At 40.1% G+C, this 26,320-nt stretch overlaps 1 protein-coding gene across 1 annotated transcript; it reads left to right on the top strand.

Moving 5' to 3' along the window:
• Window positions 1–264: 264 nt before the first annotated feature.
• Window positions 265–26,320, top strand: GABRR3 (gamma-aminobutyric acid type A receptor subunit rho3; the record flags this gene model as incomplete). The annotated part of the gene is made up of 9 exons (XM_082277730.1): window positions 265–392; window positions 7,051–7,163; window positions 15,290–15,357; window positions 16,749–16,972; window positions 19,105–19,187; window positions 19,790–19,930; window positions 22,585–22,737; window positions 24,886–25,082; window positions 26,018–26,320. 9 exons carry the CDS (start codon window positions 265–267, stop codon window positions 26,318–26,320), a joined length of 1,410 nt encoding a protein of 469 aa, XP_082133856.1.

Here is a 26,320-nt window from a genome sequence, read left to right as displayed (position 1 = left end):
CACAGTGCTGAAAACAAGGTGCTTCTGGTTGGACAGCAGGTGCTGCAGGGATGTAGAGCTGAGGGAATATTTATGATTTGCCAAAATATGAGGGGAACTCGGCGAGGACATCAGAACTGGGATGCCCTTGTCTTCTCTCTTCAGTGATGCCTTGCTTCTCGTGCATCTTTTGTATGCTATGCTGTTTCTAAACGGTAAAAACACTAAAAATAAGAAGTCAGCAAGGTGGATTGGGTGATCAGGTGCATTTCTCTTTTGGAAGAGATGGTCCTGGTCATGAAACTTCTGTTCCTCACCTGCCTATGGCCAACAGCAGTGCTACACAGTTCTCACAGTCAGCATCACCGTCTTCACCGTCGGCAACAAATGTCATTCTCAAGAAAACATAACAGGTAAGAAATAGACTTTATCTGTCTGTGTTCATCTGGTAAACTTCATGCTGTCAGCTACCTTTCAACACATCCCTTTGGTTCACTGTCCTGTTCTTCCAGTTTCTGGCTGTATAGAATGCATAGTTTTGATAGGGTGTTCCCAACAAAGAAATGGTGAACTGTTAATTAATTTTTCATAACCAGACATTTCATATTTTGATTTCATGAACGTTTCATATATATGCAGTTATGTACCCACTCACACCCACATGCAGCTCTTTTACCTGGTGTGATACAAGGCTACCAGACTATTACTGTGATGTTTCAAGTATTCTTGCTCTGTAACTCCCATCATAAGAAGCAGAAATGCCTTCCAAAGTCCTGTGACTTGGAAGTGACTTCCATTACCTAAACAGCAGGGTGGCTCCACTATAAAGATACAGAAGTCTTTTTAATGGCACTAAATGAGGTGAATGACACCTTATTTGTAGTGATGACACAGAGTGTTCCCTTTCTGGAATATACTTAATGCTTTTAGACATTGAAGATTGTCTCTGTTCTTAGTCTTTCCAGTTGAGTAGCTGGTTGAAAATGAATACAGAGGTTTTTACCTGTACATTTCTGGGCAAAGTGTCAGTGCTTTTCCCCTATGAAGGCAGCTCACATCTGCCATGTCAGGTCTCTCAACCTGTTTCCAGATTAATCTAATACTGTGTAAACAGACCAATGGCTGCCAGTGACAATTCAAGAAAAATTCTCTTTCTTGGAAATAACTAGCTCCATTTAAGGAAGGAGAAGAGATATAACTTAGATTTTTCAATGTGCTTGCCCCCCCCCCCCCCCCCCCCCAAAATGAGCAGTGTACAAATAGTTTATTTGCACAATATCACATATTGAAGAAAAGTTAACATATCTGGGCTCCTCTGATGTGTTTAAGCTGTGGTTTTTTTTCCTCAAGTTGCATGCTTTGCAGCAGGTGTACAGCTGTTAACCTCGTGTATCACTTCTCATGCAATGCTCCAGCAGTGAAATGTCTCTGGAACCCTGCATGTCTTGATAAAATCCTGTTTAGCAATGCAGGGTAATGGATGACACAACAGAGGTGCCCAGAGGTGCTGTGGCACTCAGTACTTCTGAGTTTCTATTCAAAGTTATGGGTCCAAGTTTGGTGCAAGCCAAAAGCTCATGAAAAGAATGGCTCTTCAGCAGGCTGTTTCAAATGGAGTGCTGGTGCACAGTTATTTGTAACAACAAAGGAAAATAAACAGAACTAGCCCCAGGATCAACATAAAGTTTAATCTGGTGCTTTGCTAGTCTCAGGAAGCAGTTAAGAATCTAATGGAAACAGAATAAAATACCTTGTTAGTGGTAGTGGCAAGGAAGGTCTATTTTAAGCTCAGCTGGTACACTTTTGTCTGTGCTAAGAGGGGAGCATATGCTGCTGTTGTTTGCATTTATCCTGTTCTGCCATAGCTGAGAGCAGTTGCTCCATCACTGACATAAAAAATCACAAAGCAAGAGGGAAACCTGGTGGTAGGAGACAGGAAATTTTGTGGCATCCTGCTGAACATCCTCGTGCAATATCAGTGTTAGCACAGTGTCCTCTCCATCGTCACAAATCTCTGCTGGTAAATGCAATGGATCCATGTGACAGTCCTGTGAGACAGGCACACGTGTGTTATCAGAAAGAGAGAATAGGAACAAGGAGGAACGCCAGCACTGCATTCTCATCTGGTGCTGCCTGGTGTGGCAGTTTTCTTTACATAAGGCATCCTTTGGCATCCCACATCCTCATTTCCCAGGTCCTGGTGATTTTGAACCAGGAAGAAGACTGCAGAGTCTGAGCCACAGGGGATCCTAAAGCTTAACAGCTGCAAATCAGCTTTTCTCTGCAGAGGATCCAAATGTGTTTAATTTCTCTTTGTTTTATTCTCTGCTTTTGTTCTAAAGGCTGCATTATCCTCCGATACATTGCAACAGGGTCTGACTTTCCACCTTTTTCTCTCTGGGGAAAAATCTTTCAGCCAGCACTAGGGTTATCAAGGACACAGCTGACAGATGGCCTTGGTTAAATGGGTGGCCTTTTAAAAAGAATCCCATGTGAAAATGTTACTTAACCTACAAGTTCCACTGTTTTAATAGAGTAACCCAATTCTCCCTCCAAAGCTATTTGTCTGCATTCTCCTGTAAAGAAGATTTTAAAGCATTAACCAAAAGTACATGAGAAAGCGATTATTGTCATGGTCCATTTCCTATAGCAAAGAACAAAACATTTGATTGTCAAAATATTAGGTTTTTTGACAGTACATATTGCTGACGTTACTGAACAATTAGAAATGCATTTTCACGTGTGTGAGAGAGAACTGTACAATTTTGATTATTTCATTTATCTGGGCTTCAAGACTTGATAAATGTATGACAACATTTAAGAGGTCACACTGCTGGATAACCCCACAGACTCCCCTTGGAATAAGATTTCTGTAACTTCTACCTTTTGGATACCTTTGATTTAGTAGTAGCCAGAGTATCTTGGGGACACAGCACTGGGAAGAAACTTATGGCCATGACATCCAGGGTATTCTTTTCATAAAAGGAACCGTAATAGTGTTCTTTTTATAAACTTACCTAGTTTCATTCTGCATATGAAAGGGTGCTAGGGAAAAAAACCTTTCTCTAGTTTCCTACAAGGACTTTTACCATATCATTAGCAGAGCTCTGAAACAGACGAACAGGCAAGAAGGATCTTTCCAGGGATCCCCGTCCTATACTGATATAATATAATAATTTATTATAACAAGGGCTTGCAAGCACAAGCTTGGATGAATAAGGACAGGGCAAACAAGATATTGTCCCCTAATATTCACAGCTGTATCAAGTCACCAAATTCCCCCAGCAACATCCTGTGTTGGATGTAATTTCTGCAGATTTAGTGATCTTCAGTGGATTTCTTTTCCATGAACTTGTCCGATTCCTCCTTGAACCAGCATAAACTTTGGATAGCCTGGTAAGTTAAAGACAACCAGATGGGACACAAACCACATCAGTCCCACGAATGCCATTGGTTTATGGAGCTACACTGATGGCATTAAGTGATTAAATGCTTTAACCAAAAATGGTCTAAGTACCCTTGAGCAGACCTTTTACCTTTCATTTGCTAATGGTTTTCAAGGCTAGGTAGGAGCAGCTAAATTTGTCTTTAAAATCCCGACAGATCTTTGTCTATTGTTAATTAATTCAGAATGAGCTGCTTTGGTTTTGTAGGCAGTGACTAACTGCTCTTTGAGAGCTCTGGCAAATGCCAAGGTCCATACAACAGCATTCGGTGGGGAAGTGTCGAAACAGTATTCCTCACTTTATTTCAGCCAAAAAGTTAGTGCTCCCATTAATTTAATATTTAAGTACCAACAAGAGTGAATTCCCTATGTGAGCTGAAACACTTCAAGTGCTTTTTATGACCTCTTTTGTGAAGTAATCATAGATTGCCATTTAATTTGCATAATGTAAAACCTTGCCTGGAATACAGTCATGGAAAGCACAGCTATAACTGAAAGCAGTAGTTTCTTGAGCATGTGCCTCACAGAGATCAATAAATGATTATCATTGCCCAGATCTGTACCAATACCAAGGCATCTGTCAGAGTTCCCTTTGTTTCTACTACCCGAGAGATGTAAATAGAGATTTCCTTTCCTTAGGTGCATCTGTCTTCTAATGGATTCACCAAACCATCTGCTAATGGTTTCACCAAAATTTCTTCACCAAAAGGGCTGTCGAGCCCTGGACCAGCCCCCATAAAGGGGATTGATTCACCCACCAACTCTGGAGGTGTTTAAAAGATGTGTAGGTGTGGCACCTATGGACATGGTTTAGCGGTGAACGTGGCAGGGCTGGGTGAGTGGTTGGACTCGGTGATCTCAAAGGTCTTTTCCAGCCTAAATGGTTCTGGAATTCTGTGTGGGCTTTTCCTCTCAAACACCACTGCCTGACATCTGCCATACCATGAATGTGTAGAATCAGTGGCTGTATTCAGACCCCTAGACCGTGGTGTGCTGCTCAGATCTGCACAATCAGGAGACCAGAGTGCCAGGCCACTGAAATATGATCTGTGTTTTTGCTGTGCTTCTGTAAGAATGAAAAGTTTATCTTAACTGATCTCAGGAAGCTTTTCTGAGACTCAGGCTAGTCTGATCTGTTTCTCCCACTTTTTAATGGAATTGATACCATGGGAAGGAGCACTCAAGAAAACACCTGCTGGTGATTTCACAATACTGTAGTGCTGATGAATAGTTAGATTTATTTGGAGTAAACAAATACATGCATGAAACTCCCTTTGAATCAACAGTTAAATAACTTCAGTGCTGCAGTGAGGAGAATTTAATTCTGTAACTCTTAGCCAGGGAGCAACATCTGGAGCCCAGATGCTGATGTTAAAGGAGTATCTGCTGGAGAACACTTCTTAGCCGTGGGCTGGGGGAGCAGCAAAAGGAGAAAAAATGTGAAGGAGAAGTGTATTATTTTTTAATTATCTTAGAAAATTTTATTAAGTTTTGGTGCCTTTACAGATGGAGTGTTACCAGTGTCCATGAAATTCCTTCCAAGTACCATAAAAATATATCTCTGCATATAAACCTATTTTCCTTTTCAGTAAAGGTTTATATTCTGCCAAAGGAAGGATTGAAGGTATTGAAGAAAAGACACAACATGTTTGTAATAAAAATGCTATTCTGATTCCTACAAGATCTTGCCTATGTTGAACAACCACTTTTGATAGCAGCTAGAAATAATTATACAATTCCACTACTTGTATATAAAACATCAGCTTGAATAGGCTGTTCAATAAGTGGGCACAAAAGATGTTTTTCATACAGGTGCTGTGTCTGTTTATTTTGTCCTCATCTGGGAAAATAGAAGGAATATCAAAATCCCATAAGGTCTCTTCCCAGTGGCTTATTTATAAAAATTCCTGCCCTGGTAGCTCATGGTTTCCCTCTCTTGTCCCGGGAATGTCTTCCTCAGTCACACACTTGCTTCTTGTGAGAAGTTGTAATAGATGAATCAGAGTTCCAGCCTGCTTCTTCAAGTGAAGTCGTCGGAGCATCCAACAGGCATTTTCCTTGGCACATCAGATGACAAATAACCTCATGCTTTCCAGCTGTATTAGCTGTGCCATGGCATTATGAACATAATTCATCATTTTCTCCTCTCCCGGATCCCAAGCAGCAGAATTTCCTCATGTAGAGCATTGCAGCTGTTCAGTTCTGCTGCCCATTCTGCCCTGATACAGGCTTGCTCTGTGGTGATTTTAATTCTCTGAAGCATGGGCTTTCATTTCAGCATCACATGATTTTCATGCTTAGAAAACTAAAGTCTGTATTTGAAGTGCCTCATGGACCTTCTGATTGCCCTGGTAATTTGATTCAGACAACAGTGCCAGACACATTCAAGAATACTAAGGTAAATTAATTTGTTCAAGCCCAACAGTTCTGAGTAGCCCAGCAGCCACCTCATCATTCCTGCAATGTAAAAGTAATTTCTTGGGCTTCTTTATTAAGAAAAAAAGGGAGGGAAGGAGAAAAATAAGCAAATAGAGGCATACGCCTTATCCTAAGGTATTCCATACCTTCCCTTAAGCAGTGTTTGACTACAAGGCCAATCTTCAGAACAGATTTCTATCATTCAGTCGAAAGTAATAATTAGAGTTGCTGCCAGCAAAGTCCCAGAGCATCACAGAAGCCATGAAAGAAATTGTGTCTAGGGAGAGTCCCTTGCCTGTGGCAAAGCAGCTGTATTCAAGTCATTCCTGCAAATAAATGTCTGATCTATTCTTAAACAGCCTGAGTGCAAGGAGTCTCAAAACCTGCCCAAGCAGTATGTGCCCACATTCCACTGTTCTCGCCATGAGAACACTTCTGTGAGAAAGGTGTTCCTAATGTGTACAGTAGAACATAGAATCATGAGATCATCTCATTCCAATCCCTCCTGCCACGGGCAGGGATGCTTTCCACTAAACCAGCTTTCTCAAAACCCCATCCTGCCTGGCCTTGGACACTTCCCGGCATGGGGCATCCACAGCTTCTCTGGGCAACCTGTGCCATGGCCTCACCACCCTCACAGGGAAGAATTTCTTCCTGATATCTAACCTAAACCTACTCTCTTTCCACCTAAAGCCAGTCCACCTGCAAGTCCCTAGATCCAGGATCATCATTTCTCAGTCCTTCTAAAAAATTATGGACTCATTTGAGCTCCTATGAAAAATCCCACATTTATAATAAAAGGAGTAACTGTCTCTATAATAATGGTTAACGTATGAAGTGGTTAAACCATGGATATGTGGTGTTATTTCCAAGTTTGATTTGCAAGTGTTTATGTGAATACAAACTTCAAACAGCTCTCTTCTCTTGTATAATGATAGCTACAATCTCTGAGGAGAGCAGAAGAGGATCTAGTCATTTTTTTAAATAATTGTTGTTCTTCATGGACCTGGGCACCCTCCTACCTCATTTCCTAACGTTTCCCAATATATCTTTGTCCAGCTTTATTAGCACAGTTGTTACCCTTAACATTCCAGATTCAGCTGTCTGGTATTCTCAGGTCCCTATTTCATGTGACTAGCACTGTGAATGTCAGGGCAGAAGAAATAAATTAAGTTTCTCACTTTTTTTTTTTTTTTTTTTAAACATAGCAAACGAGAAATTAAAATGAGGAAACTTGACAGCACGAAAGTCAGGCCACTTAAATCTGAGCAGCTTCTTCACATAGAGGACCATGACTTTGCACTGAGACCTGGATTTGGAGGTAAGCAGCACGTGCCTGCACTGTGCTGGTTAAGAGTGTATCCTCTCTCTGGAAGTTTACTTGAACTTTGTCACTTAAAATGGAATGACAGACTTAATGGAAGCACACCTCATTTGTTGTATTTGAGGAAGTAAAGAAAGAAGAAACACAGAAATGCTTGAAGGCAAAGGGCTTCATTGTGTTTAGTGTATCAATAGGAGAAACTGTTCAAATTGTCTGTTGTGCAGAACTAAGTGAAAACATTTTATTAGAATAAGGCTCTTTGAGAACAGTGATTAAGGTATCCCTCTAAACTGCACAGTCTAGTAGCAATTAGCAAATTACAAAGTCATCAGATTTATTTTGAGGGATTGAAACGATCCATCAGTTCCTAAATCTGTTTGCTGTGTACAAAATTTAAAAAAAAACCAACGACCCACAGGCCTTCAATTTACTATCATGTTGTTTCTGTGCTCTTGGGCACTATGGTGATTATTTCTTCATTTAACTAAATTGCATCTGGATCAAGGGAGTAGTCAATGGGATGTTCACAGTTTAGATTCAATTTTGACTCTCCTTCATGGAAGGGAAAATGAGAAAGCTGCCCCACTAATAAGCTTTGTCTGAGCCTTTGCATCACCAGTTCTGTTTTCATGATTCATGAAAATAGACTGAACCACTCTGGATTATGAGAGCAAAATAAAATATATGAGGACCAATAAATCAGTTGTGTAGACCAACACAGATTTGGGAGGCAAGCTGAGGTCTGGGGAGCTGCTCTTGTTGACACCAGCCACTGGGATCTGGGGCCTGGTGATCATGCCAAGAGGGAAAATGGGTAAGGAGAACCTCTTTGGATGCACTGGGAAAATGTGAAAGGGTTTCTTGTTACTATAGAAATGTCATGTCAGATAGCAAAAACCTTGCCTGATTTTGAGCAATAGTTGAGATACAATCTGTTTCTTGGCAACAGAAGTTCAGATTACTTCTTGCCTAATACCTGTCTCATCTAATATCTGTTAGTCTGGACATCTTCTTGTTAACTCACAAGGAATTTAAATTTTTGAGAGTGTCACCTCAGAAAGGAAGTAGGATTTCCATGAGAGCAGACAGCGGTTTGGGATGTGCTTTATCTCTGCATCATCCCAGAAAACGGCACTGATGATGTGCATAAAAGCAGCTTTGAGAACATAGCCTGTGATCTGGCAATTGCAATTTTCCATGGGCAGTGAGGAACTTTTACACCCAGAAAATCTGTACCAGGCTTTTTTGCCTTGTCCTTTTATTTGCAGATGACTTGTCACAGAGCCCATTCAGTTCCTCTTGAAGCCAGCTGTAGTTTTTCCACTGACTTCAGTGCACAGGCCTCTCACTCATCATGTTGCCCTGGGTGTGATTTCAGCTGTACTCCTGTCTTTCAGAAATGGCTTTCAGCAGGAGAGTGCCTCAGCTCTGCTTCTCCTCTGTCACCCACATGCCATAGCGGCACGGGAGGCACCTTTTCAGTCTAATACTTCATATACTTCCAAATTTTCAGAACTCTCTTAATGTGTGGAATGTGAATCTCTCTTAGACTAAAACAGATCCATTGGCATTTTTACAGCACAGAGTGAAAAAAGTCAAAGTGAAATGAGAGTCAATCCCAAAGTTATACTCCATAGTTCCTGTTTTAGCATTGATTTCAGTGGTGTTGCAGTATAAGGAGTGGTTTCGTGTTCATAAGGCAGCAGCAGAGATTTAACACACAATTGTGACCATCAGTGGACAAATTTCTCTACTGAAACATGAATCTGAATAACATCCATGGGATTTTTTTATGACAGCACACATGGTGTGTGGGTTTCTCTGAAGAACACTGATGATTGTGTACAGCAGAAGGAAACTTACCTAGAGAAGGAGAAATTAGACATGCCATTGCTACAGTCATTGCCGCAGCAGTTACAGCATAACCCTTAACTGCATCAAGACTTAGAGCACTGTGGCTTTGTGCTGTTAACACAGGTGAAATTTTGGGTTTGTTTTCATCAAATTTAATGAAGCAGCTCAGCACTGTGACTTATGAAGGGCTTGTATCTGTCATGTGCCACATCACATGGTTTATTCAGCTCAGCACAATGCATCAGTTTGCAACAGCAAAAAAAAACCAGATTAGAAAAGCTGTATGAAAAACAAGTATTTATTCTTTACCTGTAGAAGAGGGGTGTTTTTTTTTCCCTCTCCTATACCCCCATTGTGATTTTCTGGGTATGTCAGGGAGTTGGAATGACCGATTCTGTTAATCTGGCTCCACTGTGCCCCTTTGCCTGAAAAGGTTAATCATCCTTTACACCAGTTTAAGAGAAAAAGTAGCTGAAAGATTCATGCTGTTTTGAACTGCTGGAGATTCCTCAGTTCAGGGAACTCTTAAATCTAAGTCTGCCTTGTTTGTTTTTCATTTAGCCCCACACATGCAGTGTAAATGAGCAGACCACGGGACCCAGAGATTTTGGTACTTACAGTTAAGTTACAAAGGAAAAACATGCTGAGTTTGATTTGCAAACTGAGCAAACATACACAGGTAAAAACCTGGAGGAAATGAATGTAGAACTGTTGGATACTGATGCTACTGGCTGCAGTGTTAGTGGAAATAATTGTGGAGGTGACAGATCCAGGTTTTGATCAAATGAACACAACTCTGCTGCTATTGATGCTATTTTGGCATTCTTCTGTTGATTCTTCTGTTGGCAGTGCCATTCCAGCTGCACGATCAGAATTTGACTCTGACTGTAGATTTTAAAATTTAGTCCTGACATAGTCCATTTATTAGCAGATTAGAGATCAAAGCCAGAGAAACATAGAGCATTGAGATGAAGCAAACCCAGCAAACTGCTGGCAAGCTGATCCTGGCAAGCTGATCCTGCTCTTTGGCTATAGAAATGTTACTTTGTCTGCAGTTCATTATACAATGATGTTGAATGAGGCAAACCAACAATTCAGTACACCCAAACTTTAAAAACCTAAACTTGACCTTTTTACATTGTGCTTCCACCCTAAGCTAGGCTCTTGAGTTGTTGGTGGAAGTTGGTTGATGGTGGTGGTGGTTTTTTTCCTTTTCTGAATTTTTTGTTGTGGTTGTTGTTTGATTGTTGCCTTCTGTGTAATGTCATGGTCCTGTTTGGCTTGGAAGCAAGAAGGCAGCTTAAACTGGAGAGTGGAGAAAAAGTAAGAAATGAAATTATGCTGCCAGCACTTCTTGGAATGATTATCCTCAAGTTTTAAACTCAGGAAGAAAGGGTGAGCACAGACAATGAACAGAGACTTCTCAGCACACTCTGATTTGTAACAGCACAGATCTGAGGGCCACGATGCAGGCTGCCATAGCAGCCAAAACTGCATGTTGAGCGAGGTCTTAGAAATGCTTTAAGTCTACTTTCTATTCTATTATACATCTATTTATCTCTATCCTTTTATTTTCTGAACTATCTTATTTCACAGTACTGTAGAAGTAACACATGCTGTTGTATGTATGTATATATGTGTATATATATTGTTTTTTTCTTTTACATCGTGTCTTAAGGACCAGTAGTTTCATATGCTAACAGTGTGTTAGTTTAAGTTTTAAAATTGATTATCTCTTCTTTTTCAACCAATATAGAAGATAATAACATAAGCAAGCATGAGAGATGATGGAAAATAATTTAGCAGCATTTAGCTTGTCAAGAGGTAGCAGTCCTTCCTGAAAATTTGCATCCCAATCTGCAATTTAAAGTAATCTTAATTCTGAATTTTCAGAGGATCAGGAATGCCATTAGATCACTCCCCTTTATGCTTCCTCCCTCTTCAAAATAAATTAATAACATTTACATTCGTGGGAAGGTGAAATGGGGGATGGGAAAGGAAAGAAAATACAGCCCCGTGTACGTTCAAGAAGTGCTGCAGTTCTAATAGCTCTTTGCCACCAAGTTTTCTTTTTTGTACCACATCTCTCCCTGAAAGATGAGAAATGTCTTCTTGTTGTGGTGAAGGCTCATTTTGATGAAAGTGGAATGGCTTTTTATCATCTGGTACTGGAAGGAGTAGCTGGGGGCCCAGGACAGAGGGGAAATATTTTGATTATGTGCAAGACCTCTAATAGCCATCCTCTGTACTTTTTTCTTTCACATTGCTAATTCTTCCGTTCCAAGAGCTGGTTACTGCTAATAGCAGACCACCTCCATTTCTCACATAAATAAGAAAGAAACAAAATAGTAACAAGAAGAAAAAATTTTTGACAGTAATTATGTTCCTGTCATTGCCAGAAGAAAGTAAATAGAGCCACAAAGCTTCACCTCCCTTGAGCTTGTTTACATTTCTATCCACTTTTCTTCCTCTACAGGCCCACAGGCCTTTTTTTAGAATTAAGTCCTACTACAGTTCTTAATTCTCCACTGGTCTCTGTCTCCTACTGGCAGTTTTCTCTAGACCTTCTTTTTTTTTTTCAGCATACACTCTTACAAAGCCTACTGGGATACAGTTGTTTCTAAATTCTACATTTATTTTATGGATCTTCAGGTGCAATCTGTTGCATGCCCAAAGGTCTGGTTATAAAAATACTGTAGAATTCACTAAACCAGTCATTATTACTGCAGAAATTGATCCTAAAAATGCTGAGAAGATATCCTTTTTACATAATATCCCTTCTAAAAAGGGTATTACAGAATTTGCTTGATGTACTATCTATTAATAAAATTCCATGCTTATCAAGGCATTCTTTTGCTATGCTTAAACATTTGAAATAAAAGACTGGAAATGGCTTGCATGAAGATAAACCTGTCTGAAAACAATGCTGTTTTTTTCTGCTGAGGATTAATTATCCTGAAAATCTGCAGAGCCTCCATTGTGAAAATCACTAATCCCTCTAAAATAATGATTTGTAGTGACCCTCCAGAAGCAACTGAAGCTGCTCAATTTAATAACAAAATCCTCTCTGCCATCCACAGTTTTGTCAAACTGGGAAATAAAAACCACAGCTTTGCTCTGGTTACTCTTTTTTTTAAAGTGAATTTGATGCTGTTGTCTGATGGTCAGCCAGAGATTGAAAATCTTAGTGTAGCAGGGAGAAAGCTGTGGTGCAGACACTGAGGTGGATGAATTGCTTTCCTATTCTGGCTGGTTTAGGAACCTTTTCAAATCTTACTGAAATTATGTTTTTTTTAAAACATCCTCTTGTGGCAAAACAAATTGAACGGATGAAGAAATTACAATTCCTAGCAGCCTGTTCCCAATAGCTAATTATTCCTGTTTCTAGTGGAGATGATTTTTAATCACACAGACAGATGTTCCCAGAAACCAAGAAGGATTAGACCAGACTGAGGCCAGTAGGTATCTCATGGGGTGTGTTAGTGACAACAATATAAAAGTGCTCCAGATTAGGGAATTGAACAGCACACTGATCAGGGCTGCATACATGTGCAGTGTTTAGTGTCTTTACTGTGTACTTATATTTGTTGCCAAAATAGAGTCAGAATAGGAAGGAAATACTTGCAGCTTCTCTGATCTGTTAGTAATGGGTCAGGGCTGGGGTAGGGGATGTGCTTCAGTAATTCTCTGTGGTGAATGCTAGACTGGACAGTGTTTTCTCATTGAGCATCATGAGTAAGGTCTTTAGTCTCTTAACAGGAATCTCTTCTCAAGAAGTCCATTTCACAGTTCTAGAATTTCTACCTAATCAGGAGCAAATTTAATTGTAACAGCTCCCTTTTTATTTAATTCACTTTAGAATCATTCACTCTATTTCTCCTGGCCATGGCTTTTGATCTCTTTTATGCCATTCATTGTCCCCACCAACTTGGTTTTATAATATAATGGTTTTATAAATATTACTTGGTGCAGTACAAGCTGCCCTTTCAAAGAATCAAGTGTCTCTGTGTATTTATGGATAAGTGGCACTTTGGTTTGTGTGCATGCAACCAACATAACCCTAAGCTGCCACTGATTTCTAGTTCTTTGTATCAGGTCCTTTGTATCTGCCCAGAGGAGTTGGACTATTGAAGGAAATTTTGCCCACGCTGGAATAGTGTTTGTTTGGGTAAGAAATTGTCTGCAATTTTTGAAATGCCAAGAAATACTAGGACTGCTATCCTCACATTTGGAGCAGCTGTAACTAAGAAAAGCCTTTTCCTGACTAAACGTGCCACATGGCTTAGAAAGTCAGATGTCTGATTCTGGGATATGATTTGTGGGTAGCGCCTTGTTTGCTTGAAGAATGTTGATGGGAGACATTTAACTTTATTTTCTTTAGCTTTATCCTTGACTCAGGAACTGGTAAAACCTTTCTTGATATTGAGAGCTGCTCCGCTCTCCTCCTGTTCCACCCATATAATTCAACATAAATTGTTGTTTGCATTTAAATGATGTGTGAATGCCTTTTGTGAGTGATGCTCACATCAGGTATAAATACCACAGTGATTTCTATTTTGGCTAAAGCCATGTTTAGTTTACAAGATTTCAGTGGAATACAGGAAAGATGACTCCACTCAGATTACAACCAGACACTTTTGTCCCAGTGTTTGGTACAAGTTGGTATGTAGTGTAAGTAAACTCTTTGTGTGGTGTGATCAAGACAAAGCAAGAAGTGGGCAAAACTAGTTTAGGAGAGGCATAGAAGCTTTTATTGTGTTGTGTGAAGGAGTCTGGCTGAATATATTCATTGATAGTCTTGTGCATCAGCCTCTAGGGCAGCTGTCTGTGCTGTCTGTATTCTCCAAAAGAAGCAGCATTTTCCAAAGTGCTGCCTGGTGTTTTACTAACAAACTTTGCTGTCTGGCATCCTGAATCTGCTTTTGGGCTTTGGCCAAGAGGCTGAGGGAGGCATTCCTCTCAGAGAACGATTTCTGAGCTGAAGAGCCTGTCTTCTTGTCAGTGCCTAAATATTTTCTGGTGTGCCCTGCTAACTGAGCACATGTCACCTTGCTTTTCCATGCATGATCCATCTTCATCTGTTCTGTGCAGGGACAGCCTCTCCATTAAAAAAAGACAAGTAAAATCAAGAGATTACAGAGCCAGATTTAAAAATACCACTAAAATAGTTCAAGATCTTTACTGGTAAGAAGTGGAGGCAGCTGTGTAATCCTCGAAGGCTGCTATTCTAAGGATAATTCCAAAAAGGGACACAGTACCGTGGCTGGTTATCACAAGAGTGATGCTCCTGGACTATTTTGGCTTGACAGGGCTAAAAGGAAAAGACAAGAAAAAGACAGGTTAGAAAAGCTATTGCTGTTCAGACTTCCTTGTATTTGTGTTTTTAACAGGTTATTTTAAATGCGTACTGCAAAAATATTTTAACTGGCTCTTTTTAACAAAAGTGATTGGAATCCCCAGTAATTACTACTGATTTTCATGCCAAATGCAGAATATTCTTGGGGTGGTGTTGTGTATATGCATAGATGCATACTCCTGTCTTCTTCCCCTCTAAGGAAGTGATTAATCAATTAGTGGAATGATGTGCTTGCTGAAAATCTCCCAGGTACATAACCCATGTAGAACTAGATCCTTCATTCTAAATATTTCACACTGAAAAGAGTAGAAATAATTTCATATTTTGCTGTGATTTTTAATTGATCTGGAGTGACTTCGTCCTTGAAATGCACTCAGTAAATACACAACATGGTGACAGAACATGGTTAGTGTGTGTACAGCTTTTCCCTTGTGAGGTAGTGAGCAAGCAATCCTTTTTCGTAAGCAGCTATACCAAACCTTAAACAGTTCAGTAACTAAAGATAATAAGAGTCATAATATATATGTTGTTTGTGAATAAGCACTGAAAGTGGTAAGAAAGCTTTGCAATCTTTGATGTATTTCATGTATTTACTCAGCTTTTTCCTGTCGTGGTTTGAATAGCACTCCAAGGGGGTCATTAGCTTTGGCAGCACAAGGACACTGGCCCTGCTGGCCAGACTGCAGTGCCAATAACAACTGGTCTGGCTGCAAAAAGAAGATTTTGTGCTTATTTTCACAACTGTTTAGCATCAGGTTTTACTTTGTTGCCTTTTATCATTCAGTGTTCGAAGGTGGAGAGACTGCAGTAAATGCTGGGATGGAGTACTCTCTGTTAGGTTGCTGGTGCTGCACAGTCTTCCCTTTAAAAATAGGGATTTAAGCTCCTCATCCCTTTTTCTGTTCCCATGCAGGGTCACCAATACCTGTAGGCATTGATGTGCAGGTGGAGAGCATTGACAGCATATCCGAAGTTGACATGGTGAGTAGAACTGGAATAAGGGATTTCAGTAAAAATACAAGGGGTTCAGAAACATCCAGATGGATGATAGAGAGTAATATAGTTAAAGAAAGCAAACCCTAAAGAGCACATCCTTGCCTTGAAGCATGCATTTAAACTAGTAAGTGTTGAATTTGTTCCTGGGCCAGATGAACAGTTCAGAGTGGATAGTGCTCTGGTTTGAAAACTCCAACTATTCAGTAAACACCCTGGGTTTCCACAGGAGTTTTAGTACTCTGCACCTTACACGATGAGGCTTCATGTCCTTTGCTTCTTTTGCTTATGCAAATCTGAATATTCCATAATTGTGGCATGGGTGGAGCTGTGATCATAACAAATAGAAAGAGAAACATCAGTTCCAGAAGTGGTCCTGGGAAGGAGACACACCCCACTGCAATTAGGGCCTGTAGCACTGGAATGCAGGCGGTTCATTCCTCAGCCCAAATTGTCACTAATAATGTCAGTATGAACTCCTGCACTCCTTTACAAACCTACCCGAATCATAAAATCATATTACAGGGCCATAAAATCATATCACAGGGGAAGATCTAAGTCTCTTCACAGTATTCTTATCAGAAGCAATTGTTCTACTGAGATAAATGATGTCTGCCTAATAATACAAAATTTATGTAGGTGAACACACAGCAGTCAGGGTGTGCCGAAGCTCACACTGGGTTTGCAGCATCCTCTCTGTCTCTTCCCACATGTTTATTTGCAGTCGTGGTGTTTCTCTAAATAGAATCATAAAGTATTTGTAATAGTCTTTAATATTTAAAAAAAATTGTAGTTGTTGTAGTTAGTGTAAAATCTAATTGGTTACTCTTATGAAATTCATCATATTGTTTCTTTATGATGCATTTAATTCACAAATGTGCAGATTTAACCTCTGTACAATATTTGTGTAAAATGTACAAATTTATGAATTTTAAAAATTGACCAAGTGCTCATGAAGAACTCAAATTAATCCCTTTGTAAAGGAATCGTAAAGGAACCACAGTCCATTCTTGGAAAAGGTTGTGAAGATTTCCAGAGGAAACTTTTTTTTCCATTTATCTTTGGTTGGTTTTAAAGCTTCTTTATCACTGCACAGCTGGCACAGTCCAGAAGACTACTGAAATGTGTAGAATTTTTATCTGAGGATAAATGAAGTCTGAACCTCAGACTGAGACACCAGGGACAAGGCAAACAACCACTGTCTCAGCAATATTCACATTCAAACTCAATGAGTGGTGCTTGGTTCCTCTCATTAACGATCTTTCAGATAATGTCCAGACAAGAAATTGATCCTTTGCATGAATTGATTAATTTGTAGTGTTTTCTGTGGCACTTGACTAAAACAAGCATTGTCTCCTTTTATTTTTAATGAAACAAAGGACTTCACAATGACTTTGTATCTCAGACACTACTGGAAGGATGAGAGACTCTCATTCCGTAGCAACAAAAACAAAAGCATGACCTTTGATGGGCGGCTGATAAAAAAGATCTGGGTACCTGATGTGTTTTTTGTGCACTCCAAAAGATCTTTCATCCATGATACAACTGTGGAAAACATCATGCTGCGAGTGTACCCCGATGGCAACGTCCTCTTCAGTCTGAGGTGAGGAAATACCCTTCCCTAAGAAAATCCATGACTGCAATTGTCATGTCTTGGCTGTAATTGAAAGTACTGGCAATACTTGCAGTTAAGATTCTCATACTGTACTGGCATTAATCCCCTGGCAGCACATAATGGGAAATTGGTGACCAGTGTGCCAGTGGAAAAAGAAATTTTGGATTGACAACATATTTTTTCTGTCATTCAGATATTGTTTCCTGTCAAGGGAGTTTATCAAGTGTTAATTCCTTGCCAGTGGCTCTAGCAGTATTATGACTGAGTACAGTAAAGCAAAAATTATTAGCAAAGGAAAAACCATGGGTTTGGTTGTTTTGTTTTTTTTTTTTTGTTTGTTTGTTTGTTTTTTTAACCTGAATCTTTAAAAACTGTTTTAGGTATTTTTAGCCTGGCTTAACAGTAAACATGCCAGTGATACAAACCAGGGCTCTAGATAGGCAGAGAGCAGATTCTTGGTGCTGATACCAGCAGTGTTGTGGGACTGAAAGGAACTGAAGACTGAAACAGCAATTCCAGCACTGGAATAGCAAGGTCATTAATGTGTCTTCCTTCCCTCTGCATGTTACTGCTTTGCTTCATGAAGGAGATTTGGATGATGTGGCAGAAATAGTTTTAATGGAGGAATTTTCCCCCTAGGGTAAGCAATCTGAGGTCTGTGCATTGCAAAAATCCAGTTTGTTACTAATTAGCCCTGTGCACAGAGGTGATATTTCATCCAATCTGGACAGTCTGAAGATTTATGGAAGCATTTGAGATTGTGGCTGTCTAATAATTGTTCCAACAATTAATGAATTTATTTCCTGTCTCCTGAGGACATGCAGAAATCCTCACAACAGCAGCTGTACACCACTTTAAAGTAGTGCATGTTCAAGAATCACACTAACAGTAAGGAACAATGAGGTCAAGCGTGCATTTTATTGCTTTATTCATTTCCATGATTCTTGAGAGGGAGGGATCAGAGGAACTATACCCTTACACTAAGGCTTATATCAGTGATTCTCCAAGTGAGAAGTAGGGAATGTTCCTTAGATGTTCCTTAAAACACCCTTTTTTGTATTGCCAGTTTTACATCCAATAAGTACCTTATATTCCAAATATTTACATGCTATAAATCTGCATATTTCACCATTTTTCTTCAGTGCCTGGCATCGAGGATTTTTTAGAAGCAAAGTGAAACAAAAAATCTTGATCTGTTGCTAAAATAGTCTTTCTTTTCTTCTTGTTCCCCTGGTCCTTTAGTCATTGTGCATGTCCCACTCTTAGGATCTCATTTCAAGCCAGTAAAGTCTTACACTTGTAAAAATTCAGCTACAGTCTGGTTACTGATCACATGTTTTCAAAGGGCACTTGTATAACCGTCACTGAAATTCCTGTAGGATTCCATTTGGGGAAAACTGAAAAAAATGAACTAAACCATCAAATGCCATGGAAGCTGTGACGAGAGAGGGAAGTCTGGCAATATTTACCATATTTAAGTTGCTGCCCCTGGGAAGTTTGATTTTTTTTTTTTTTTTTTTTTTTAATTGAATACAAAGGGATATTTGTCCTCTAAACATTTGTGAAAAAGCAGGTGGAATGCAAAATAGTCTTTGCCTGGGTTTCCTTAAGCTTTTTACAATATAAAGCATTTCATTTAAGAGGAGAGTAAGCTTGCAGAAATTGCAGCTAATATCTTTTTGCAATTAAATACTGTAACTATTCTAGCTGGGAAAACAGCACTTGGAATAATATTTGCTCTAATCTATAATATTGTCTACTTCAGTCTATGAGAAATCCAGTCAAGAAGTGTGAACTCCCTTTGTTAATCTTCGTAAGTGCAAACCTTCAAAGTAAAATGCATGAAAGGCTAATGAAGGATCAGGCCAAATTTAGGGTTTAAAAATCAATGTACTTAATAATAAAGACTATTTATGTTTTTTTAAAAAAAGTTGATCTCTCAGTGATTTAACTTTATCTCACCATCTTGAAGCTATTTTAGAAGCATCTAAAAGGGCAGAAAACCTCAATCAAAAGGATTCTAAAAAGCAGATTGGTTGGGGATCTCACTAAAGTGTGTGCACAGCAAAGAAAGTCTGAAATTTTTCATTCTGTTTCTGTTTTTCTGTTCCCATCTGCAGAATAACAGTTTCTGCTATGTGCTTCATGGATTTCAGTAGGTTTCCTCTGGACACACAGAACTGTTCTTTAGAACTGGAAAGCTGTAAGTTTAATTTTGAATTGTTCTTCACATGTGCGTTCTTACCAGCATTCCTTCTTGTGAATGATACCTCCTTCACTTACTTTGATGTGTGACCTGAACCCTTCAGCATGTACATATTGAACTGTAGGCAATTTGGGATCTTTCTGGCACTCAGTGAGCTTTGGGAAGGTAGAAAAACCATGATGCACCCTGCTTTATTTCCAGTGGCTTTTAATTCCAAGGCCTAAATCTAAAAATCTGTCAAAAAGCATGAGGGTTTTTTCCTGAGAAAAAACCTGCAAATTACAAGCAAAATAAAATGTCAATATTTGACTTGTTGGAAAAATGAAAATGGGTGCTTGTGTTACTGTGAAACATCTACTTTTTCATCCCTGCCTCTGTTGTAAGCTGCTGGCAGGGCACAGGATGGGGCTGAACTTGGAACAAGATGGAGCATAGTCTTTGCAAACTTCTTTCATGTCAACAAACTGACAAACTAGGGTGAAAAAAAAGTCTCCTTAGGGTTTTCCCAGATTGGTTGAGTGGTCTCCTCTCCCTAAGAAAGGAAAGAGGAAGTGATTTACCTTAGTAACTTCGTAACTTCAGTTTGTGCTTTCTCACAGATGCATACAATGAAGATGATCTGATGTTGTACTGGAAACATGGCAACAAGTCCCTGAGCACAGACGAGCAGATCTCCCTCTCCCAGTTCTTCATCGAGGAATTTAGTGCTTCCAGTGGACTTGCTTTTTACAGCAGTACTGGTATAGTAAGCCTCTCTCCTTAGAAGAGAGAAGCACAGGATAAAATGATGCAGAATGTCTTTCACATTCAAATTCTTGGCTAGTAAATGACTGTGGCTGCTGAGAGATCAGTTAAAATGAGGTCTTGTGAGTCTGGGGCCTTGGTTCTCTTTGCATTACCAATGTGAAACTTTATTTTAGGAAAGAAAGGCCATGATAATACTTGTGACTTCATATCTGACATTAAGAACCTGTAAAAAAAATGCACAAAAACCAAATACATGCTGTTATGAGCTCTTGCAAAATTGTGGCGCTTCTCTGAAAGCCATTGGAGTATTGAATTTACAGGAATCTTTATGCCCTGGCTATATAGAAAAGCTTGAAAATGGAAATCCTAAAGGGTCAGATATTAGAAAGCAAAAATATGAATTCCAGTGTGTTTTACTGGCTAAAATATCCTCATTTTTGGAGCTGTGTAATGTCACTAAAAGTCTGCTAACTGGATGATTTTCTTATGAGACCATTTATTACCTATTCAGGACAAATTCATTATTTGCTTAATTTTCCTTGTTTATACATAGAGTTGCAGGGAAAGCATCCCTTTATGTCAGTGCTACATAGTTTAAATTCAAGTTAATCTGCCCCAGACAGGCTTTTATTTCTCCCTGTAGATCTTGCTCTATACTTTCTGGCAAATGGCACAAGGCTGTAGGAGTTTATTGTAGTCTTGATTTCATGCAAGGTGGGTTTTGTTTTTCTTGTAGCTTTACATGCAGTTATAGATTTTGGGATACTTCTCTATGTAAGTAGTCTAACCATATGTTTTTAACCAGAGAAGACAGCACTCTTGCTGTTGTACTTTACAATCTGAGTCAATTCATTTCAGTTTGGATATTGCCCTTTATATCAGAACAGATGAATAAAAGAGAAATTACTCCATTTAATATGATGAAGTGCACAACACTTTGGAAAAGGTGGCCTTTAAGGAAAGCAGCAGATCGATTTATTTGGTGTATTTTATTTAAATGTTATTTTCTTTTTGCATTCAAAAAAGCGCCATTCAAGTTTGCAGTGGCTGATACTGAATGCAGAAGTTCTAATTTAAATTATGATGCAGCCTAAGAAGTGAGGAATTCACGGCTTGATAAGGTTCTTCACCCTTATCTCCTGCTCCTGTGTGAGCGAAGAACAGAGCTCCATCTTTCAAGAGCCACTGTCAGGTGAAAGGAGGGCAAGTGATACCCTGCTATCATAACTGTGCCTTGTTGAGAGCTACATCAAATTTGTCCTTGTTGCAAGAAGGAGTCTGGGATATTTTCCATCAAACTGGGTTCCAGGAGCTCAGCTGGCTTCTTTCTGCCTTGCTATTTTCATCAAAAAACACTTATGCAAGCAAATAGAGCCTTGTGCACAGCAGTGCACCCTCACAGTGCCCCTGCACCCAGGGCTTTGCAACATCCTCACAGCATCTTTGACTCTGCAAAGTGTAACTGCTTAACTCTTAACATGCAGAGGTTCTGAGGGTGAGCTTATTCAGCAGCGTAAAGGTGAAAGGAAGGACTTTCTTTGAGTCACAGGGACCACTGGGAGGTACCTGAATAATGCTTGTAGCACATCTTAATCAGAATGCTGTGCTTTGTAGACTTACACTTGGCTTCAGCTTTGAGATTTTGTTTTGCTCAGGAGGTTCCACTTCCTCTTGCTCTTTTATTTTGCTTTTTGTTGGAAGAAAAATTACCCTCCAAGTAAATAATAGTGGAGAACAATCAGCACCACTCTAGTGGGAGTCATCGTTCCCACAAAGCAGCTTTCTGCATTTCAGGTTCTGCATATCCTTTCCTGTGAATCTCAGTGAACAACACCTGTAGTGTTTTAGGCTTTTGGAGTTCCTGGACCTCCGGAAGAGCAACAATTTAAATCCATTTTAGAGACAATAATCTGTAAAACAAAAGACCTTCTCCACAGCTGAAAACACAATGGAGTGTTTAATATTATTTGGGGTTCATTTTGATATGTTCTTTCCTATAGAGTCACTCGTTGTGATGGCAGGACTGCTCCAACACAGGCTCACACAGGATGCTTCTGTCTGTCCTGGACAGGCAGATGCTGTGCAGCCACCCAGTTTTGCCTTTTTACCTCACTGTAACCTGGTTTCCCTGCCATGACAGGAGGTACAGCACGGATGCAGTGCTGCACAGGCAGAGCACGCCCCACAATTCACTAGATGGCACCCTGTCCTCTGAAGTGAGCTCTGGGCCGGCAGGCAGGCAGGTGGCTCCGACCGGAAAAAAAGAAGGAAGGGCTGTTTCTTCTCAGGTATTTGCAGCAGGCTGCTTTTCAGGCAAGGCAGGGTGTTGGCATCACTGGACAATTGTCTCCTGTCTGTATTCTTCTGGCAGTTTCACTTGAAGTCTGTTTAATTTCTTCAATTTCCCCAGCTCAGTTATAACAGAGTATTTTATACATGCAGCCATGACCCTTCACTCCCATAAATGAGGGAGGATGGACAGTTTGTAAAGCACTGTGTAAAACTAAGGTGGTGGCAAGATGTCTGAGGCATTTACTACTCCTGCTGTGGATACACCACTCCTGCCAGAAGGAGGGGCCAGCGAGCAGCTCACAGATAACACAGCTGTCTTCTTGCCTAACCTGTTCCTCTTCCTTTTTTCCAATAGGTTGGTACAATCGACTTTTTATCAACTTTGCACTTCGCAGACATATTTTCTTTTTTGTGCTACAATCCTATTTCCCAGCCATGCTGATGGTGATGCTGTCTTGGGTTTCCTTTTGGATTGATAGAAGAGCTGTTCCTGCCAGGGTGTCACTAGGTAAATCCTTACTGTATAGTCTTTGGGGAGTATAGAACGGAGAGGGGAGGGTTTGGAGGTACTTTAGCTTCTTATTTACACAGGACATGAGCAAGAATATCAGGTAATTGCCTGAACAGCACTGTTATTAGAACTGTTGTCATTACCTGCAGTCAATCTCTACATTTGGAAAGGGGATGTTTGTTCAGACTGGCTTTGCTATAGTTGAAAACAGCTCACACACCACAGAAGCAAAAAAAGGGATGATTCTGCAGCTTTCCTGATGTAGAATTTTACTTAATTTCAAAACCTGATTTTGCCTTCCCTCTTCCCAGCAAAGTAACGAGCTGTAGCAGGCAGTCAGATCCCTCCCCAAATCCATGGATTGTGAGGTGTAGCACAATCTCTGCAGAAGCTTTGCAGCTCTTCTTTTTCTCAAGAAATACTTGTTATCTTCCTACCAAGTTGGAGACAGTGTGGCAAAGCCTTTCTTGTCGGGCACCTTGGAGGTGTTTGGTTTGGTGTCCCATCTGTGCAAGGCACACAATCTTTGGTGGAAGCCAAAGATTAGGTTGGGCAACTTTCTGCTCTTGCAGTTTTAGTTCTGAACACCTCATCTTAGGAGAAAAGGACCCACTACAGTGTTTTTTACAGAAGTTTATTTTTTTTCTCAGTGGTGAATCAGTGGATGCCACTTCAAGACTCTCTTTGATGTGAATATAATGCTGATGGCCTTGGAATGAGTACATTTTTCCAAAAATTAGGATCGCTGAAGATCTGATGGGAATTTGTTAAGATATCTGATGCAACCATAATGCACCTGAGTCCTGTAACTCTCATTTTAAAATAAGGAAGCTCCCGTTCCTTCTTCTCACTGATGCTGGTCCCAGAAGCCAACTGTATGTTGACATAGTTCTTAGACAAAAGCCCTCAGTTTTCTCTAACTATTATCAATCTAGAAAAAACAGAACTCAGGTCCCTTTCTATTGGCACAGTCTAAAGCTATTAATTCATGAGATATAAATCTATTTGTTAATCTGAAAACAAATTATGGTACCTCCTAGCTACTTTTATTAATGCATCTACCAATTTATTTTATTTAGAAGAAATTTAAGCTAATCTTTAAAAATAACTTTTTAATTCTCAGTAGGCCATTTTTAATGCTGTCAGGATAGTTTTGCTGATCATGTTCTTTATGTATGGATTTCTGCAGAAGGTTATGCATCAGGAGTTCTATGAATAAAGCACATTTCATTAGCATAATCATACATAATTTATAGCAAACCTTAACAACAAAGTTTAATAAGCCTAGCTCTTGGCCTAGAGTATATGTATATTAAATAAATTGATTTCCTCTTATATGGTGTATTTCAAACTCCATCCTTCAACCTAAGGAGCCTGCAGAGAGGGAGGGGGAAAACTCTTGTGTTTTCCAGTGGGCTTGAATTAGTGTAGAACTGGAGAAGGGCTACAGAGACCCAGCTGACAGTGCTGTCTCACAGATGTCAAGATGTTTTCACTTCCAGAGTTACACTGATTTCTTTAAAAGCAGGGCCTGAGTTGGGTGTTGGTTTTTTTTCCTGAGCCAGAGCAAACCAAAATGAGATGAATAGCCAATGTAAGAGCAGAGATTGAAAAGATGAGGGTGAAATTCTGGTCACACTGAGGCAAACAGTAATTTTTTCTTCGTTTCAGTGGCTGTAACATTTTTATGCTAGATTGTTTTTAGAGAGCCATGGAGTTATGACAGAGGCATACAGGCTGATACATGTTCTCAAGAAGTACAATTTGAGAAAAGGTTGGGAGGGGAAATGGTGATCGTTTAGTGATTCTCCTGGACAAGAAAATGTGCAGTGGTGACCCTGGCTCTGGGAGGTGAGGGACAACCACAAACCTGCTTTCACTTCTGTGGCTGTGCCCAAAGCTGCCACAGGAAAGTGTTCCTTACGCTGCTCAGTGGCCATTCTGAGCAGAGAGATGATTTACAGCCCTCAGTGTTGTGTGTGATGGGTCCTTCATGGTTCACTCCACTTTTCAGAGCCTGTGTGAAGAAGTTAAAGGGGGTGTCAATCACATGCCCTCACAAAGCTGTGCTGTCCAAGCAGTGGTGATGAGCTAAACAGAACCAGCTGGCCAGTGCTGTGATAACCTCTCTTTTCACTCTGGCAGGTATAACTACAGTGCTGACAATGTCGACCATCATGACAGGAGTAAGTGCCTCAATGCCTCAAGTGTCTTACATAAAGGCTGTGGATGTGTATTTATGGATCAGCTTCCTTTTTGTCTTCCTGTCAGTCATCGAGTATGCAGCAGTGAACTATCTCACCACGATTGAAGAGAGAAAACAACTCAAAAAAAGGGGCAAGGTACAACCCTCAGTGTTTTGTTGCCTTCTGAAAGCATCTTGGAAGCTACAGAGTAATCGTGATACACCTCTGTGATAACAGTGATAACAGAACAGTAACAATCTCTGTCTCCACTCTGTATCTCACTTGGTTTTTTTTCACTTGGATGAAGGGACACAAAGTGTCATCTTCTCTGAGATCCTGAGAAGGTCCGTGCTTTCTCTCCCTTTTCTTGTGGCACAGGTTAGGGATATGTTTTTGCCCCCTTTTTTCCCCCTCAGGGGAATATACCCTTCCTTCTATTTTCAAATACCTATCAATCAAGGTATTTTTCCTGTCTCTAAAATAGACCTCAGCATGCCCTCATATGATATTCCTCCTTGTTTCCTGTTTCTTTTTTGTCCCAAGACCAGGGTCATTTTTAGAAAAGCGTGCCTGAAGTAGAAATAGACACAAGTTAAACATCTGCTTTCTGTGAAGCTCTCACTTAAAACCTTTGCTTGAAGAATATCCCCTGTGTAAACTCATTTGCTGGAATATCATGAAGGGAAGAACACAGAAAGGATGCATATGTTGCTCACATGATCTGATAATCCCATCAAAAACCTACTCCCAGAAATGTTTGAAGTCATTTCCCACAACTCCAGCAACACAGACCTACAGGAGAGTTTGATTCTTCTGTTTCAGAACCTGAGGCACGTACTGCCAGCCAGCAGCTGGCAATAATCAGGCAGACAAGTGTGTTTTATGACATTTGATGACATTTCCTTGCTCGTGTCCCGCTCAAGGGGGCAGGCCCTACAGAGAGCCATACTGTGAGACAGCCCTGTTCTCCACATGCTGTCCGCAGAGCGAACAACACTGAAGGGAAAGCTTTCTTTATTTTCTGTTTTATTCATTTGTGATTTGCCAAAGTGGCTCCTGCTAGACACAGAGTAACTCTCCTTTGTTGCCAGGCTTCAGGAATGTACAGCATGGACGCAGTGCAAGCAATGGCTTTCGACGGCTGCTTCCACGACACGGATGTGGACATGGACCTGACTCCCTTCCCAGACCCCTGTGAGGAGAATGAGACCAGGACAAGTCAAACCAACATCTCCAATGCAGACACACCTCGCTTGAGGAGGAAGAGATCTCTGAAGGGAAACGTGGGCAGGATTATTTTACAGAACAATCATGTTATTGACACCTATTCCAGGATTATATTTCCCAGTGTATATATTGTGTTCAACTTTTTTTACTGGGGTTTGTACATGTGA

This window comes from Coloeus monedula, assembly GCF_965178545.1.
Source record: "Coloeus monedula genome assembly, chromosome: 3".
NCBI lineage: Eukaryota > Metazoa > Chordata > Aves > Passeriformes > Corvidae > Coloeus > Coloeus monedula.
The sequence above is the reverse complement of the archived record's forward strand: the minus strand, read 5'-3'. Positions and strand labels throughout refer to the sequence as shown.